Raw genomic sequence first — 20,447 nt, 5'->3', positions numbered from 1 at the left:
TTGTATTCTACCTTTACTTCACCAGCATTAACCCCACCGTCCCACAGTAAAGCCCAGTTTTTGCTTTGCTATGCTATATATTTGGATTATGTTTTGTGTGACATACGTCTTGCTTGTAATTGTTCCATCACTGAATTTTCTTTTCTGGCTTTTGCTTTTGTAAGTCAGCTTCAGGATTCTTTTTTCTTTATGCTTCCGTTGCACTCTGGTTTCAACAAAACATTCTTAGCTATGCACATCATGGTTTTGCTTTGTGAGAGTGTGTTCCACACGGTGCCATCTGCTGTCTTCTTTCAGGGCTACCTTCAAGAAGAAAAAGCCACAGAATAGCGCATTTATGGAGAGAGAGTTGAGAGGGCATATGGTCTGGTAGGGATTGAAGCATGAAAGGTCCTGGAACAGACCAGCTTACTTCATGTTTGGAGAGCAAGGAGAGAAAGATTTAGGATTTTGTGACCTAAGAACTGTCCCTTGAGAACTTACACCAGGTCCTTCCCAGCAGCTCTCACATACCCCTGCAGTACATGACTTTTCAACCCCGTCTGAATTGAAAGTGAAGCTCTTGCTTTAGCATCCTCCTTTCCCCATTTTCATGGGCAGCCACACATTCATTTTTTGTCACAGTGGGGCAGCTGCGAAAGGATGCACTTTGTTTTAATAAAATAGCTTTAGAAATGAAACTCATCCTTTTACTCAGACAGAGGGACTGTAGCTACCAAACGGTGTATATCAGTGTAGCTGGCTGCTCAGAGAGGTGGTTTGCTTTTGAAAGGACGTAGGATAGAGGAGGCAATAGTGGGTTGTAGTCTCTGAATATTTCTGTAATAACATTTGTGACAGCTTCAAAGCATATGTGTGTAATAGCAAGCCTAGCTCATGGTAACAGTGTTCCCCCACTTTCACATATTAAGTTCATTTCTAAGCATTCATGGGATTTTACTAAAATGACAGAGGAGCACAGTGAAATAGCTCAATATGTTACAGTAGAGTAAGACTGAGCAATACTAGAAGTTTTGTCATGTAATGAGAAAATAAATATGTAACTTAAATTTCACATTGTACATGGCAGGAATTTAATATTAATTATATATACTGTCTTAAATGCTGAGTACTACAGTCATCACAGTACACTTAATCTTTAGCATTTCTGTGTGCATACCTAAAAAGCAAATAACATTTTGTTATTGTGCTTGTATTTCCTGTACACAGTCTTTAAAGAAACACTGGTAACCATTAAGTACAATTCTTAACAGGTTACATTGAATTCAGTGGAAAGTTAGGGTTTCTTTTTAATTTAGACTTACTTGAAACACAATGAAAAATATAAAATAGAAGTAGTTGATAACTCATTTTAAATTCTGCTTGCCATGCTTATTTGAGACTAAATCAGACACTGAAACATCTGAATGCAAAATACGGTTAGAAGGATAAACTCAATTCTGTGTATTATGAGGAAGGATGAAGGCCACTTTCAGTTTTCAGCTGCTTTCCTGGTCTTTGTTTATTTTATTGGTGATATCCTACTCCCACATTAATTTGCTCCAGTGTGAGAATATACAGTCACCTTGCAAACAGCTGGAATTTTCACCCTTAGCTAGGGGCCATCATCCCTTCTTTTGGGACTGTATTAATAGAGCATGTGGATACTTTTAATCTGCTTCAGAATAAAATCAATTAAAATGGTTCAGGTCATAGAATCATTTAGAGCAATGGGTCCAACCATTAACCCAGCACTAGCATGTCCTACCTTTGTGAAACACTTCAAGGGTTGGTGAGTCAACTACTTCCTGAGCAGCCTGTTCCAATGCTTAACAACCCTTTCAGTGAAGAAGTTTTTCCAAATACCTAATCTAAATCTCCTTTGGTGCAACTTGACATTTCTTCTTGTCATCTTACTTGTTAACTGGGAGAAGAGGCTGACCCCCACCTGGCTACAACCTCTTTTCAGGTTGTCAAAGAGTGAAACTTCCCTATAAGCCTTTTTTTCTCCAGGCTGAACAAACCCAGCTCTTCCACCTGCTCCTCATAGGACTTGTGCTCCAGGCCCTTCACCAGCTTCACTGCCCTTCTCTGGCCTTGCTCCAGCACCTCAATGTTCTTTTTTTGTCCCAAAACTGAACACAGGATTTGAAGTCTGGCCTCACCAGTGCTGAGCCCAAGGGGACAATAACTGCCCTGAGTCCTGCTGGCTGCACTATTTCTGATACAAGCCAGGATGCCATTGGCCTTCTTGGCCACCTTGGCACACACTGGCTCGTGTTAAGCTGCTGTTGAACCAGGTCCTTTTCCACCATTCAGCATTCCAGACACTCTTCGCTAAGCCTGCAGTGTCCAGTGGGGTCGTTGTGACCCAAGTGCAGGATCCAGCACTTCACCTTGTTGAACCTCGTATAACTGGCCTTGGCTCAGCACTCCAGCCTGTCCAGATTCCTCTTCAGAGCCTTCGTGCCATGCAGCAGATCAACACTCACACCCAGCATCTGCAAACTGACTGATGGTGCACTTAATTCCCTATCCATGTAGTGGATAAAGAAATTAACTGGCCTGGCCCCAAAACTCATCCCTGGGGAATACCACTTGTGACCAGCTGCCAATTGGATGCAACTCTGTTCACCACCACTCTTTGGGCTTGGCCATCCAGACAGTTGATTTCCCAGCAGAGTGTGTACCTATCCAAGTGACGAGCAGCCAATTTCTCCAGAATGCTATGGGAATGATGTTAAAGGCTGCAGGAAAGTCTACATGAACAATACCCACAGTCTTTCCATCATCCACTAAGTGGGTCACCTTGTCATTGGAGGATCAAGGTTGATCAAGAGGTATCTGCCCCTTGTAAACCCATCCTGGGTTTACAGGCCTGATGTCCTGGTTGTCCTGTATGTGCTGTGTGATTGTGCTCAAGGTGATCTGTTCCATAACCTTCTGTGGCACCAAGGTGGGGTTGACAGGCCAGGAGTATCCTGGATCCTGCTTCATACCCTTCTTGTAGGTGCACATCATATTTGCTGGATTCAGTCTACTGTCTCTCTCTGGTTAGTCAGGACTACTGGGAAATGATTGAAAATGGCTTGGTGAACACCTGCCTGCTCCCTCAGTACCTTTGGGTGGACCCCGTGCAGCTTCATGTGTGTTTGAATGGTGCAGTAGGTTGTTGACCATTTCCCCTTGGAATATGGGGGCTTCATTCTACTTCTCATCCCAGTCTTCCAGCTCAGGGAGTTGGGTACTCAAATAACAGCTGCTCTTACTGTAAATGACAGAGGCAGAGAAGCATTAGATACTTCATCCTTTGTCACGGTTTCCTTCCACATCCAGCAAAGCATGGAGGTTCTCCTTAGCCCTCCCTTTGTTGCTGATTTATTTATAGAAGCATTTTTTGTTGTCTTTTATGGCATCTTTAGAGTGGTTTGCTTTAGCTGTGATTCAAGCTTATTTGTCCGATTTGTGGACAGAAGCGGATTAGGAGCGCTTCTGTGCTCCTTTTAGCTAGCAAAGGTTAGTTGAAGGATAACTGCCACAGTTAAATTTGCATGTGTAATTTAGTACAAGGCATCCTAGAGTTGGGAATACATTTTTTTACTCTTTTGCCTTTGTGCTTAAGGCATTATTCATGCATTTTTCTTGTCAGTTTTATTTGTTTAGGGCATAATTATATCTGTCTCTTGGTTCCTGAAAACCCTGTGTGTATTGCTTGGTTTGTTCTGCAGGTAGTTCTATCTAAATACATACATACCCACAGGTGAAAATTCTCTGATCGGTTCTACAGTCCTTGGGAATGCAATGTTTGCATCAATGTTCAATAACCTATAATGCCAGGTTACTGAAGGGTTAAGCAGAATTTGAGCAGGCATATTTAAGTTAAATAAAATTAGGTCTTTAACATAGTGTTAATCACAGGACAGAAATTCTTCAAGTTAGACCAGGTCTGTTCTGCTCTGATGATGTTTTGTATTATTCACTCTGAAACAATTTTTATTTTCTCAGCAGTTATTGTATTAAAAAGTCAGTAAGTTGATATGGCAACAGATGGAGTTCAACAGGTGCACTATGAGAGATCCAGATTCTTGGACTAAACATGATCTACCTACAGAGAGACCAATGAAAAGAAAGTATAGTCAGAGAATTCAGACAAGGGAGACCAACCTAGATGCAAGAGGAAGAATAGCAGATGTATTAAGAAATGTACTAAAGAGCAAATATGTAAGGATTTTTGGATGAAAAGCTATCTTATTTTAACTTGCTAAACTGACTTAGATGTGCAGCCACAACACTGTAGATACTGTTAATTTCTGTAAGAACCTTATGTTGCCATTTGTTGACATTTGTACAGGGTGGTTTGATATCTAATGTCTGATTCTGGCTGGATTTATCCTTTGTCATGTTACGAAGAAGTTCAAGTAACAGACTCTTGACTGTCAAGCGTTGTACAAAATAATTTCCGCTAAAGCTCTTTTATGGTGCTATAACTGTTTAAATGTTCTGCCAGAAATAAGATTGTCACTGCTTAAATATCATCTGTGATGTGAGGGATCTGGAGCCTTTCTAAGGGTCCTGTTTACTTTTTACCATGACTTGTATTTTACAGGGTAGAAGCAGTCTGCCAGGCCATCTTACATCCAGACTGATTTCTTAAATTTCACTTAATGGGAAGTGAAGTTGATTCAAATGCAATTTGGGTGTAGCTGGTACTTTCTCGATTGCCATGGTGTTGTAGCATATAGGTGATGTTATTATGTAATAGCGATGAGGACTGTGCCACATACTTCTAAGTAGTTAAAATAGAATTAAAGTACCTGCAATGAATAGTAAATTTCTTTTGTTGTATTTCAGACTATTACAAAAGTTAGTATTCACTTCTGTGCACATATTAGATCTTGCTGCAAGATAACAGGTATTTTTGGGATCAGTTTAATAGGAGTCCACTGTAGTTACTTAGGTGTTACTGGTTGCTTTTCTGTACTACGAGACAGTGAAAAAAGTGGCTTGAAGCTAGCTGTCCTCTGTTCCCTTTTACTTTTTATGAAGCAGTCATGTTTATCTCACTGATTTTTAGTACCAGTTTTTTCACAGAAAGGGTATTTTGCTCTTAAAATATATTGTTCAGCTAATAGCCTTTTAATTCCTTCCTGCCAAGCAGATCCTCATGTATCAGCCTTTGACTTAGAAGACCTTGGAGTTAAGCTGTCTCCATCATGTTTAAAACAAGTACAACACAAATCTGATCTGGAAAAACACCCTTTTGAACATATTCTTAAATTTGGTGCAAAGCCTTCAGTGTTGCAGGATACAAGGCTTATTGTGCCACAGAGTAGACCAAGAAACTCAGAAACAAACAAACATAGCACTATAGGGTTTTTTGAGTTTATAGCAGTTAATACTGTATTGAAGCGAGAATTGATGCCTCTTAAGAAGCTGATGCTGTCAAAAGGTACAGAACCAACATTGTAATCAATTTGGATGCCAGTTGTAGTGTGGGGTGTCTGGGGTAAAGTGCATGTCCATGAAAAGGAAAACGAGTATTCAGTTTTTGCATGTAAAATTTTCAAATGATTCTGTTTCCATCTTGTCTTTAAAACTACTTGGGAATTTTGACTGTCCCAAGAAAAACGTCATCATCACTTTCTTCTTAGGTCTAAAATGTTGTTACATGTTATGAATGGCAGAATTCACTGGCAAAGTGCCTTTTAATATTGATAAAACCAGTGCCTTTCATAATAATTTGCCTTGAGACATGGAATAGTTCAAAAGCAAGACAGAAAAAGCAATAAAAAACCTAATAGGCATCAGGGGAAGTGTCTGAAGTTGTAGACAGATATACGCCCACTACAGTGGTGATGGGAAGCATATCGTGGTTTCAGATGGTGGTATATTGTGTGAAAAATACAAATTGTGATCATGGAGTGCTCTCAAAAGCTCACAGTTTCTTAGCAAAAATACTGAAGGTGCCCTGGGTTCTCTGAAGAAGCTGAGTGACTGTATGCTTCTTGTAGAATTTTATATCATTAAGCTACTGACAGCGTGCAGTTCCTGATTTTAGCACTTGCTAAGCGTAACATCTTATTGCAGGCAGGGAAAATACCATGCCAAGTAGTGGCAGTAGGAAGGCAGTAATCCTTCTTTAACACACTGGGGACATTCTGATATTCTTAATGGTAATTCTTAATGGTTATTCTATAAACATTCTGGTATTCTTCAGGATTTCCATTGAGCTTAGTTGAATGTTGGACCTGAAAAAATGGGTGCCCTGCTGATTTTGTCATCCACCTTTTTTTTCTGCTTTGGCTTTCTCCTGGTTTGCCTTCAGGGATTATTCTAAAGATACAACAAAAAGGTGAAGTTTTGTTTCTCAGCTGGATTCCAGGAACAGAAATTTCTTCCTCCTTTGACTCAAAATTTCCATCGCTTTTGAAGTTAGGTGGTCACATCACTGCAAAACTGCTGCCATTTTGTTACATCATCATTCTTACTTATGTTAGTATAACAAGAGAGCCTTTGCCAAATTTTTCTGTGTGGGTGGGTTTGTCCAGAGTTATGAAATCTGAAATCAGGAGCAGGTCCGTGACCAACCTGAAGAAGCTCAGAACAGCAGTACTGCTGCCAATTATTTTGTCAAAGGCTTGTGATTGACAGTCAGCTTGAAGGATATGTATTTCTCTTTTCAAATGGCCCTACTTTAATCAAAACCCCTACAGATCATTTGAGCCACTCTAAATGTAGGGCAGTCTGGGGAGCCATTACAAATACCTGATATTATCCCAGAATGCAAAGAGTAAGTATCTATTCAGATATTTTGATATAAAAATATAAAGACTAAACAATCAAAAATTGCATATTTAACCCCCTAAACCCCTCAGACCTAGGATGATATTAAACTCTGCATCAGATAAAGCTTTTATTTTTTCTTTCTGCTGGATTTGTGTTAATAATCATCTTTCAATCAAGTTTAGCAAGAACTGTGCAAACTTGTTCTGTGTTGCTTGTGAAAGATGGGGTAAGAGTTCATGTGCTCATGATACCCTGGGTGGTTGTTGTCTGAGGTACAGAAGCTTGAGTGTGCAAAGTGGTAACAGCTTCTACATAAAACCATGGTAGGTGTGTATCCAGAGAAATTCCAGAAAAAAAAAAAGATTTGTGGTTGCATAAGGACTTAAAATATATATAAATGTGCTAATTAGGGATAAATCATACAGTGTATGTATTAGACTTAGGACCTTATAAAACCATTCCACTGACATGAATGCAAGTTAAAAAGAAAGGAATGTGAGATTTTTTTCTGAAATAAAATTGCCTGGTTGTTCTTCCATTTTGCAGTTATGTCAGTTTTAGCCCAGGTAAACAGAGGACCATTGTCTATTTATTGCATGAGTTCTTACACATGAGAGGTAGAGCTTGGTGTATGTTTTCACCAGTCTTACAGTGAAGTCTTAACACCTCTAGGTTTGGGTTGTGGGCACTAGGAAAGGTTCTTTATGTGTCATAAGTACTTTTGCCTGTAGGTGTAGCTGCTCCAAAATTCTAATCTTGATTATTTGAAAATGGCTTAAATGTCCATACATACTTACCAAGGTTATAAATGCAACAGAAGTAAAAATTTTCCTGGTGAGAAAGACTTCCTTAGTGCCTTGAATTCATTATGTGATTGATGGGTGCTACACTTCCATTTTAAAAACTTTTGTTTAAAACCTTTGTTCTTGTTTAAAGAACTCATTGTGTTAATTGCTCATTTGCAGATACAGAGCTCAGAATGAGACTTGCAGGATGTTCTGCTTGTAGTATAGTCTGTGGGCAACCAGGTGTTCTAAAATTTAATTTGGAATACTGTATATATGTTTTTTGTTTCAATGGAAGTTACTGAAGTTTCTCATTAGATTTTCTATAAAGTGTTGCTGAATATATTTTTCCTCTGGATGCAAAGAATATGTTGGATATGGAGTCAATCTGCAGCTATCTTTTTCAAGAATCTAGACTTGCCATCTCTAATTAGATTCTGTATGGCCGAATTGATTCTGTAATCTACATTTGCATTAAAAACTGACTCCTAGAATTACTCAGATAGCTTGTAATGTTCACAGTTTGTATCTTGTCATTTTTGTGAATTTGCAGATGTGAAAATTTTGTGCATCTGCAGCTGAAGACTTTTAGAGCACAGAAGCCTTTATAATTGAAGGCTTAGAAAATTTTCAACAGATTCTGCTTGTAAGGAGATTACATATTCTCAGATGGCTGTAAAATGCTGGATAAAAAGTCTAGATGATGGGGCAATAATAGCATGAAATTGACTGGGATTTAGGCAGTCACCATTCCAACAAGAAGCAGCACACTGATCTTGCACTCTGTTGGAATGGAAGGGTCAAATGAGTTCCATTGCTGTCAGTGTAATTTGCCTTAAGTGTTGTTAAGATCTGGATGAAGTAACTGCACTGCTGTATGTGTGCTGTTCTTTTCTATATGTTCTTATTTCTCAGTAGGCTGAATTTTATTTTAATACTCACCTTAAATAGTACTTTGTCAAGGAAATACTAAACCTAGGAACGTCAAAGATGTCTCCTTATAAATATAGCAGTAATTGTTGCTGTGAAGTGCTGAAGAATTCTGTGGCTCCTGGATAGAGAGTGATTGCTGTGACTAGCATTAAGTAATCATCCTACAGTATTGCCTTGTGTCATCAAAAAGACAGTTCATAGCAAGGAGTAAAAATCAAACCTAAGCATGAACAGATAGTTAAGATTATGTATTAACAGTGCATAATATATAAGTGAAAACTTCACAGGCTTTGCTTTGCAAGTTGCCTAGTTAAGCTTTCTAAATTAGTGTTGCTACTAAAAAAAAAGATTGTGCCTCTGTTTCAGTTATTTTGCTGTTGGCACTTATAGTCTGTATGTTAAAATATATGAAATGAGAACAGTATTTCTATTAACTTATCTCCAGTTGTCTGCTGAACCAGCTGTAATGTAGGTATCTCCAACAGTGCCACAAAATTAATGGCACCATACATAAGAGCACTTAGGTAATCATTAGAGCATTCCCCCCAAAGATTCAAACTACAATACCAGCCTACTTTGGTGGTAGGGACTTTGAATTATGAAATGTACAAAGACTTAGGATTGCTTATTCCTTTAAAGCTGAGCTTGGAGGAGGAGATAGTTCAAACTACAGATATGACAGAAAGAGGCAAGGAGAACAGCAGAGCATCACTTTCCCTCCTGTAACATCAACTAAAATAAGTCAATGCTTCCTGGTGTTAGGCCCTTAGCTGAATATTAGCATGTGTGTATCTTCTTCACAGCATGGACTGAGAACTTGAATATTTAACTCAGTTTTTCTAGCTATGTATTTAATTAACATGTGCTTCACATAATTTTGTTCTTTATTCTTCTCAGTTCTGTTTCAAATCGACTTGCCTCAAGGGGGTGAGGGAGGATGAGGTGGAACCTTGGGAAATGGATAATCTATTTCCATACCTCAAGATCAGATGGATGTGAGGGTTGAGGGTGGCAGAAAAGGGATCCTGTCCTTTGCTCTGGTTTGTGCTGCATACTGTTTAGTCAGTGTGACCAGCCGTGTACTTCAGTTCCAGTGTCTCCTTGGATTAGATGGAGTAGGTCAGAAGGAGGGCTGGATAAAAACCCTAAATGTCACCTCTTCTTGCTGCTGCTGCAAATGGAAGAACTGGGGCAGGCAGTGACCCCCAAACCAGACATGCAACCCTTACCCAGCACTGGCTGTTCTTGCCTCCATTCTGATTCCTCCCTCAGCTGCAGCCGCTGAATATCCCAGATGCAGGTGTAGGCAAAGGTGGCAGTTTTTTCTAATACTTTCCAGGGCTGTTTTGCAGCCCTGTGAAACCTATACATAGCTGCAGGTACTGTGATAGCATTGCAGTAGGAATACAATACCACCGTGCTGCATTTCAAGCACAGTTTGAGAAGTACCAAGATAGTAAAAAGGTGTGACTGGTTCTGATGCTTGCTGTTTGTTAGCAGCGATTTCCATTCTAGCTTAAAGGGAAACATTTTCACAAGGTTCAGGCTCATCCCTAAAGGAGAAAAGTGCCGTGAAGGGCTAAGTGATACCAGAGCATAATACTGGCATCACCATATGATTGCCAAATTACACTTTTGTCTGGTGCCCATTGCTGCCAGTTTGTCCATGCCTGAAGCCAGCAGTATCACAGCAACCTTTTCCTGATGTGTGTGCATGTTTATGCTGACATTTTAACATACTTTTGTTTGCAGATAATCTAGTGGGAGGTGAGATGGGCACTTTTTTTAAGTCAAAAGTGAGGTGCCAAATTAAGCTTCTAATTTTTTTTGTTGTTTTTGTGTCTAGAAGGTTGTTTCTTTTTCTCACAGGTGTTTTCACAGTGAAAAACAAATGTACCTTTAGTATTGCCAGTGATTTCTGCTGTAAAGACATGCCCAACTCTCACTGCATGTTTTCATTTGTGGCAAAAAAAAAAACTTTTTGAAAGAAGGGCTAATATATTTGTGTCTGTCTAAGAGTATATTAGAAGGGAAGATTAAATTCTTACCTCTGAAGTGGTAGAAGTAAAATGCTGTTACATTGCATTTCAATTTTGAGTGGTAATTCATTCTTATTAAAGACTTAATGGGATGCTGCCAAAGCTCAAGACAATTGTTCACATCCTTCTGAAGTCAGTTATGAAGCTTTGCTATTTGGAAACACGAGGAGAATGTCAATATGTATTCTTCTTGCCTATTTCATTTGTTTAACTAATCTTTTGATGCTGTAAAAGTAAACATCAGTCATACTTTTGTAGCCTCTGTGAGTTTAAGTTATGATTTAAAAATCAGAAAGTAATCCATGTTAGTAAACATCGTTCTTGTTCCCTTTTTAAAGTTCTAGGATAACAGTACTGGGTGGGTTTTCAGTGTTTTCAGTCAAGTCTGTAGCTGGATGGATTCTACATGTCCTGTGCAATATGAAGCTCCTGGTTTGTTATATACCATACTGCAGGAACTTGGCACTAAACAAATTAACAACAGACCTTGCTATACTAAGATAAGAGGCTAATTTTACAGGTACAGCATTTCAGAAATCACATTAGAGTTGACAGTTCAGAACTGGAGAATTAATTAATATTTAGAAATCCAGTCAAATGGGAATAGTTGTAGGCTTATTAAAAGCCAATGTCACATTGCTGTTTGAATCAAAGATTTCTAGGTCAGAATGACTGATGTTCGTGTGAATTTTCTTATATAAACATGACTAATGACTTTTGAAAGGCCACAGTTTTATCAGTTAATGTATCCTATATAACTGCTCATTTAACAGATGTAAGAGCGTGTTCCTGAAAGTACTTCGCTCTTTGTTATTTACTTATTTTTAATATCATTTGATTGATTCTGTGATAGGTCAGACACTTGAAACATGCAAATTTGCTGACATCTGAACCTGAATTTCAGTTATTTTTGTTCTTCTTCTGTGTAGATGAAGAAATCTGTTCGTGACCTCAATATAGCTTTATTTCAGATATTACTTGTACTGATTAAACAATTAGGAACTTGATGGGGTTTGCAGTCCTAAATGACCTTAGCTTTATTCTGTGGAAATGAATTGGTTCAAAGTAAACCTGTGATATTTTGGGAATCCTAGATATGCAAAAGAATTTTATTTAGTTTAACAATTTTTGTTAGAAGGGATGCATATTTCTGATGTAAGGTGATACTTCCATGAAGTAGATAAAAGCACACACAAACTTCTCTAGGCTTGAATTCTAGCAATGTCTTTGGAAGTCTTTCCTGATGGTTTTCCCATCTAACCTTCTGTCTGTTTCAGTATTCAATTTAGTCATCTGAACTTCTACTTAACTAATGAATAAAATCTTTAATATTTCTTTAACTAATGAGTTTCACATAGTTAACTGAAATTCAATTAGAATTTAAGGCTTTGTTAATATTGCTTGTTTCAGAAGCTGTGTTCACCTAGGATTTTCTCTGCCTAAACTTTCTGTACAAAGCTTCACATTCTCAATATCTGTAGCCTTTTTAGCCTGGCCTTTGAACGAACGATCACGGAAGTTGCTGTTTTAGGATAACATGCACTGTAGCGCTTCTTGCAGCCTGATACCTAATTTCAAGAACCTAATGGACATTTTAATAGTTAAAAAGTTTTGTTATCAGATGTTTGAGATACTTTGTGCCAGGAGGGTAGAAGATGAATGCCTTAATAGCAGTCTGTTGATGTTTTTTAATGGTTTTTATACAGTGTGGAAGACTGAGCTGAAGGGTATGCATGAGAGATCTTTTGTTGTACAAGAAATTCTCTGCAGCAGAGAATGTACAAACTTTGAAGATGAAACTTCATCTACAGAGGTTCTACATTGTGTAAATTCTTACTGATTGAAAGAAGCCCATTAGTTTGGTAGTGTGAACAAACAGACTGATTCTTGTTGCCTGCTATTGAATGAGTCACCTGTCAATTTTACATGAAGTAGGGTAGCAGCAAATGTAGCATGTAGCTATCCTGTCTGAGAATGGAAGTCTTGCATTGACTGCATGTGATAGACTATTTGAAAATGAGTAGTTTTAGAAAGGAATAAAAAAAAATAACCAATGTTTATCTGAGTGAAAGAAAGTCTTTTAATGCTTACACATAGAAATGAACTCACTAAAAACTATCAGCTGTCGTCTGGTATATGCACTGGCTGTAGAAGTGAAGAGACTATAGTTGTTAGTATCTGAGAACTTACTAATTTACTTTAAAACTCTGCAGATTTAGAGAGGACCACTGTACTTATATAGTAAATGAGATGCTAAAGTTCTTGATTTTTATCTTATCCTTCTTCTGTTTCTTTCTAGGTTTAACTATAGATCAACACATCATCTTGCATCTCATGGGTTTTATGAATTTTTAAATTGGTTTGATGAAAGAGCATGGTATCCACTAGGAAGAATAGTAGGTGGAACTGTAAGTATTGTAATAATACATTTATTAAAATAAAATCAATTTAATAAGTAAAAAATAATGATGGCTTTTCAGGAAGATGGCTTTTCAGGAAGTGTTTTTGAACTTTCAATACAAATTTGACATTGATAAAAGGAGAATCTTAATAAAATATGCTTTTAATTGTCAAATTGCTGCAGAGGGAATATTGAGATGTTTTTAATTTTTAGTTGCAGAAACTAAATCAACATGCCTTAGTCTTTATCCAGTAGCACATTGTGACCAAAGAATATGGATCTTCTTGCATATGAAATTCTAATAGTAACAAATAAGGGTATTATGAATCCTGCAATTTTGTATATGAAATCAAAAAAAGAAAAGCATTTTTTTTTAAAAAGTGTTTTTTAAACTCATTACCTAAATCTCTTAAGGTACAAGTTTTAATCCAATGATGTATGCTGAGTAGACTTCATGTATGTATGGAAAAAAGTTAGGATTTCACTGGGAGAAGACCTTGTGAAATTAGATCAGTGTGACATCTGTATGAAGCATTAGGACTAGTTAAGATTGATATCAATGCAAGCAATGAGACAATAAAGGTGTACAAACCAATATTATCAAATCAGAATGCAAAAATAATTCATTGGAATAGCTTTAGTAACACTAAGTGATGCAGTCATATGTTTCTTAATGTGTGAAAGTTCATTAAAGCTTTTTAATGATCGTACATACCACTTAAAGGCATTTACAAGTTTTTTGTAGCAGTTAGATCACAATTTGTTTTAGTACCTTAGAGATACTGCACACTCTTTATGCAGCATGTAAGTGCATGTTTTCCATACCTGTCTCAAACAAAATAAAACCTCTTAGGAAAAGAACTGAAGTATATGCAGGGGAATGTTCAGTCCTCTGTTAATTTAATTTAGTACAATGCCCTTCTTAGTTTTTGAAAGAAACTAAGGCAGGTGAAGTACATATTAACTTTTCTAGGTTGTATTGATTTTTCTAATGTTGATAAATGTGGGAGGGTAGAATTCCTATTAAGAATATTCTAAAGTTCTCCACTGTTCTATGGTAGATTCAATAGATTTGTGTAAGTAAGCCTGTGCTACCTTTCCTGGAGCACATCTTAATTCAATTTTACAGGACTTTGTTTTAATCCTTCATATCCAAAGTTGTCTGTAGATACCTAGCAAAAATATAGTACTCAATCGACAGGCCATCAACTTTTCAATTTCAAAAAATTAAATCTTGTTGAAGCACATTTTCTTTCCCCATTGTTACCAAGAAGTAAAAGAATAGCATGGTGTATTTTAGAAGAGAATGGATATCACTGGGAAATTTTGGGTTTCTTCTTGATGTCTTAGGATTTTGGTTTTTTGTTTGTGTTTTTTTTTCCTTTAAACTGATAGGTGGCCTGAAAATCTCATGCAGATTTTGATTTGTGCTTCCATACCTTAAAGATGAATTATTTTCATTATATGATAAATGGTCAAGCAAGATGGGATATTATCTGTATGCTGCTTGTTCATTTATGAAGTAGATTATATGTTATTGTTAGCATTTGGATAAAATTAAAGGAGACTAGGGTATTCAGTTGTGTTGTCAAAACATGATTAAAGTAATACAAAAATAATTCTATTAGCTTATGCTAATACTGCTTATATCAGCTTAAAAATTATTGTTTCATTGCAAGTTCTATTAAACAAGCCTACCATGATAGTTTTCTGTAATAACCTAGTGTTTTGGTTTGTTTTGTTTTTTATCTCCATGTAGGTATACCCAGGACTGATGGTGACAGCAGGCCTTATACATTGGATTTTAAATATGCTTAATGTGACAGTCCATATAAGAGATGTATGTGTGTTTCTAGCACCAGTTTTCAGCGGCCTTACAGCTATTTCTACTTTCCTGCTCACCAGAGAACTGTGGAACCAGGGGGCAGGGCTTTTAGCTGCCTGTTTTATTGCCATAGTTCCAGGTTACATATCCCGATCAGTAGCAGGATCATTTGACAATGAAGGCATAGCTATTTTTGCACTGCAGTTCACATACTATTTATGGGTAAGTAATTGCTGAGTCTTTTGCTTTGGAAAGGTTTTTTGGGTCCTCCTCCAACCAAATGAGTGATTTTCTTAGAATCCATTGAATTCTTATTTTCCTCCCTCTCATTCCTCTTCCCCTTGGCTCTTGATTAGGCAAGAATTGAGAAGTCGCATGATCTGAACCACTCCATAATCATTCTCTTCAGTTTGCTGTGTAAAAGCACAGTTCCACTGAAGTATGTGTGTCCTGTAGTAGTAATAAAAATGATCAGTCTATAAATTTAAAGCAAACAGAGGGGTTGTTTGTTTTTTGGTTTGGAGGTATTAGTATTGTGTGCATCAAATGTTAGCCTCCTTATATAGCTGGTGAAAAGCAGTAGGCTCTGAATATGAAGCTTTGAATTGTCTTCTAGAAATACTTTTGACTGTATGGAGGGTCTGGGCTTTAAATTAAGTATCCAAATTAAATAGGCAAAGCTGTCTGGAGTCATATATTAGTGTTACTTGTGTGTTAAAAAAAAAGTCTTACGTCTTTTCATTTGCCTGCTTACTAAAGCAACATGTCAGCTTCTCCTTAATCTGTGTAGAATTACATCTGTAAGGTAGTTTTGCAGGATGTAGTTTAGGGAAGCTGGAGTTTTTCTGGATTGTTGAACCTACTTTGGAAGTAACAAAAGTAGCATAACTATATTGTTACTTCAGCACAGACACTGTCGGGTACTGTCTCTTGTGTGTTCTGGAATGCGTGTACCTTTCATTAGAGTGACTCCATGTAACTACATAGTCACTAGAATGTTCTCCATAGTTTTGTCAAGCATTCTGGTTTCCATAAGCAGATGCATATTCACAAATGGTTTGGCTTTAAAACATTTCAAACTTGGGATATAGTTGGTAGCAATATAATGGAAGAGTCATTTTTTTCATGACTGAGTGACTGGTGTTACTTAAATGCAGGTTTTTTAAAATCTGGTTTTAGAATGAGCTGCAGCTGGGAAGGTGTGCTGTGTTTGATAATAACAGAATCAACCTAGGTTCTTACTTTAGAGTAACTGAGATATGATAGCAGTTACCTGTTCCCATGGAATCCATATTTAACTAAATGATGTTTGCATGAACTCTTGTAGAATCAAATACATTTTATTGACAACTTTTTAGCTTCTTTTATTGTCCATTCTAGATTCCTGTTCTCCCTCACAGTCACCCCCATCAGTTTCAGACAAATTCATAGTCCTTGGGCAGTTTCTGGATCCTGCTAAATCTTTAGTAGTAGTCTCATTAACCTCTTAAGTGAGTTTTTGAAATTACAGAATAGCTCTTTTGTCTGTAATGGCAGAGTTGGGTCGGATGCCAGATGAATTAAAGCATGGATGGTCTTCACTGGGAATTACAGTGCTCTGACATCTCAGAGAAAGTAGCACAGAGACATTGCAATTACCTTTCTACATCAGGTCATAAGGCAGAGAGTTGGATTGTATGCTTTTGCTAGAGAAATAGACCTAACCTCCTTTTGTGTGTGAAAGAATTGCATTTGTGTTACGATTTTATGGACGTCAGTTCAGAAGCATAGAATGTAACTTGATGCAGGCTAAAGAAGTTCTCTTGACAATTGTTTTGGAATTAAACTTTAGAGTATTGTCCAGGATTTGTCATTCATAAATACTTGGCTATTTTTCCAGGTGAAGTCTGTGAAAACTGGGTCAGTCTTTTGGACAATCTGCTGCTGTCTATCCTACTTTTACATGGTAAGGCTTGTGTGTGTATATATATATATATAATAGCTAAACTATTTGAGTTATTTATATAATCCATATGTTGACAAAGAAGAGAAGAAGGATATTTTCATCCTTTTTGCAGCCGTAATATAAAATTGTTGCTTTGTATTTATATTAAAACCTTAAATATATGACTAAACAACATGATATGTAAAGGTAAAGTATTTAAATCAACATGATTAAAGCAATTTTGGAATAAAATTGAAATATTTTGAAAAAATATTTTGAAATAAGTTGAAAAACTTTACTTACAAATTTTTCCTGTGCTGTGAATAGGTGCTTTGATTTGGTTGGATTTTTATTTGGGTACAGGCAAATTAAGGTATAATTTTGATATTTGTGTCTGTGTGTCATTACTAAAATGCAGTAATAATCAGAATATATACAATGTAAGGACAAAATTATATTTTTATAATTTTGAAAGCTATTTCTATGGGTATAATTATGACATATAGTGAAGCTTACTACCAGAACTGATGAATGACTTCAGTGTCATAATAAATGATCATAAATGCCTTTTTCATTCGTGATCTATGAAAATGGAGACTATTGCAGAGATTTTCCTAAGGGCTAACAGAGGGAAAAACAGTAGTAAAAATGAGGAGATAAAAGTAATAGAGAAATTGAGGGAATTGGTTTTCCCCCTCCATCTTCTGGAACCTTAGACTTGAAGAATTGTCCTGTTTGAATCAAGCATCTTTTTTTTCCCCGAACTGATAAACATTCTGTGGCTGTATGAAAAACAAATTATCCTCAAAGTAGTCAGTGGTGGGACAGCCAGGCTAATTGCTTGGTGACAGTTAAGACTGAGATCTCAAATAACTGCTTTTCTACCATCAGGTAACTAACTAGGTTTGCAAGAACGAGGAAGTTCTGGATTGGTTTATGTGCCTTAAGGTTAATTCAAAGGTTGTCTGGATGCTGTGTAGGTTTTCTCTAGCTTTAATGTCCATTTGGTTTCCTGGGAGACTTTTGCAGTTAATATAGGAAATAATAGCCTCGTGTTTGCAACCAGAGAGGCTAAGATAGCTATTTCTTGTTAGGAGTACATTTATTTCATTCCATTTCTCCTCCTTTTTGCCACAGTGCTTAATAGAGGGCCACTACTTTATACACAGCATGGCTGTTTATATAGCATTATAGTGATAAGGTCCTATAGCTTTGGTAGATGTTTAAGTGCAGTACAAAAGCTGCAAGTAAGTTTTTGAATTTATATAACACAGTATTTTATTACTTTGTACCAGTTTATTGGTAAGATTCTCTAAAGGTGCCTTCATAAACATATAGTTAACAAATACAATACTTGTACAGTTTTACTGCTAAAATGTCACACAATAACAGGTTCTTACCATCATGGTGTGTGGGATTTTATGTGAGAATATGTGATTGTGTGTGCTCATGGTATCAGAACTTAAGACTCAATGTTGTCACGGCAGTCAATCCTTGAATGTAAATGGGGGGTGATGTTATTTTCCTTTCAAACTGTATCAGCTCATGAAAGATTCAGATTCATCTGTAGTCTAGCTTCAAATCTCAGAGATTAGATGGTAGAATTTTATTGCTTGTACCTACTTCATCCCACATAGGTGATCGCTTTCCCTACATTGTATTTCCCTTTTGGAAAGAATTTTGTGGAATTGCCCTTCTAGATATTTTGCTTGAGTAGATTTTTAGGACAAAGCATAATTGTACTATTTGTTACATTTGTAATAATTTGTCTTTCTCTGATGTAATTAGTTGTTTTCAGTGTAAGTTGGAAGTTAAATCACAATTTTGAGATAGTAAGAGTCAGTCCTTGAAAGGGAAGTTTGGAGAACAGCTTGAAAGGTGAATGGATATTGCATTAACTAACAAATCTTTCCTGATAACTAAATCTGCCTTATAATATATACCTAACTCACTGGTAATTTGACTCATAACCTTGCATTGCATTCAATATAGAGAAGGGTGTTTTCTCCTGGGAATTGTATTTTTACTTTTATTTTACTTCATCAGCTTCTGCTTCATACAGCTTTTCATGACAGGGAGGTAAAATAAAAGAAAACTTTACATTGAAGCAAACCTGTAGGAGTAAGAGTGGAGACATGCTCTTTTTGCCAATCTGTGAGGATGCCTCAGTTCTGTTTGAAAAGTTCCAAAGTGCATCTTTGGTATAATTTTCAGTGCTTAGATTTGGGTTCATATTTTGATAATTAGGAATGCAGGTCCCTGGTCCATGCAGACTGGGACCTCCTTCAGTCAAACCTTTCCCTGAATTTGACAGTGTCCCATTTGCATGTTTGAACTCAGATATTCTATCTTACCTGTCTTCATAAAGTGTTTTCTCCCATTAAAGAAACTTACCTGTATAAACCATGATACTTCATACAAGTGGTTAAGCAATAGGATTTTGATAATCTGAAATAAGTTACTAGAAAACTTAGATTATTTTATTTTACTTGTTTCTTATTGTCTGAATTGCTTACCATAAATTTTGAAATGCTGGGGTTTGTAGTATTAGTGTCAAAAGACAGTAATACTTGGCCTCATGGGTTTTTTAGAATCTTTTCTATAGAACATAGTAATTTGGGTTTCTTTTTGGATTCTAGGGCTTTAAAAATAGCTGCATGAATCTAAACCCTAAAGTACAATTAAAGTGAAAACCACATTAGCTATTGCATGCTAAAAATGAAGATCTAGGGTAGGCATGGTGCTTATGGGAGAAGTCTAGACTGTAATTTGACAAGAGGACATGTCAAAATACGGATTGTCTAGTCAATATGAGCCCTTCTAAATATGTTAGATATTTAGATAACACGTTGTAATCATAGCTCATTAAGTCCCTACCTAAACCAGCAATCAGTGATCTGTTAATAACACTGTAGTGTTTCAGTTTTAAGTACACTATAGCACTCCTTTTCAGCTACTCTTGTTGCCACAGGTTTGCAATGTCTATAGTGTTGTTGTATAGTATTCCACAGTGCTCAGTCCTGCTTTCATGTACATCCATATTCTTTCTTTTGTTTATTTCCTTACACTGCAACCTGCGTTGGCTGCTCTAGTCCTGGAGTTCTGCTCCTGGAGGTGTACCTTGCTCCCTTTCCCCTTTCTACCTGGAGATAATGTTCCCTGTCCTCTGCAAAAAGTGCATGGTGCTGAATTTGTTGAAAGAAAGTTTTGGATCCTACATGAGATCACAGAATATCCTGAATTGGAAGGGACCCATAAAGATCATCAAAGTCCAACTCATGGCCCTAGAGATCCTACCACTGCCTTGTGTTGCAGCCTTCACCATTGGGAAGCCTCCAGCATCACATTCTTGTTTGCCAGTATGACCAGATGAGCTTGGAAGGAGGAGATCCAGGAAGGGTAGCCTAGGAAATCCATCAGCCCATTTCAAATACCTCTGATATATGGGCTTTGTTGTGGTTTTTCTTACATAATATATATTGAGAAGGATTCTGATATTAGTAGTAGTTCTGACTGCTTGTGTAGATGAGCTTTGTGTTTTCTTGTTAGATCATCAAGATGTATAAATCCAGCATGGGCTGTCCTAAGAATTTGCAGATGTTTTCAGATCTAATTTTCTGTTCCCTTTGTCATAGGTCTCTGCATGGGGTGGTTATGTTTTCATCATCAACCTTATTCCACTGCATGTGTTTGTTCTGTTGCTGATGCAGAGATACAGCAGGAGGGTCTACATTGGTAAGTTCTGTTCATTGCAAAGTCATTCTCAAATACTTAA

The 20,447-nt window shown here is 37.0% G+C and overlaps 1 protein-coding gene across 1 annotated transcript in view; it reads left to right on the top strand.

Moving 5' to 3' along the window:
* The window catches only part of STT3B (STT3 oligosaccharyltransferase complex catalytic subunit B), a 51,815-nt gene that overhangs the window by 10,351 nt on the left and 21,017 nt on the right, over window positions 1–20,447 (top strand). Inside the window, exons 2-5 of the mRNA XM_086850570.1 lie at window positions 12,822–12,930; window positions 14,683–14,970; window positions 16,628–16,693; window positions 20,308–20,407. Of these exons, the coding sequence (XP_086706696.1) occupies window positions 12,822–12,930; window positions 14,683–14,970; window positions 16,628–16,693; window positions 20,308–20,407 (563 nt within the window). The remainder of the gene's footprint in view (window positions 1–12,821; window positions 12,931–14,682; window positions 14,971–16,627; window positions 16,694–20,307; window positions 20,408–20,447) is intronic.

This window comes from Cyanistes caeruleus, chromosome 1, assembly GCF_971803275.1.
Source record: "Cyanistes caeruleus chromosome 1, bCyaCae1.hap1.1, whole genome shotgun sequence".
Classification (NCBI taxonomy): Eukaryota; Metazoa; Chordata; class Aves; order Passeriformes; family Paridae; genus Cyanistes; species Cyanistes caeruleus.
Note: the sequence above shows the minus strand (reverse complement) of the source record. Positions and strands in the feature narration are given on the sequence as shown.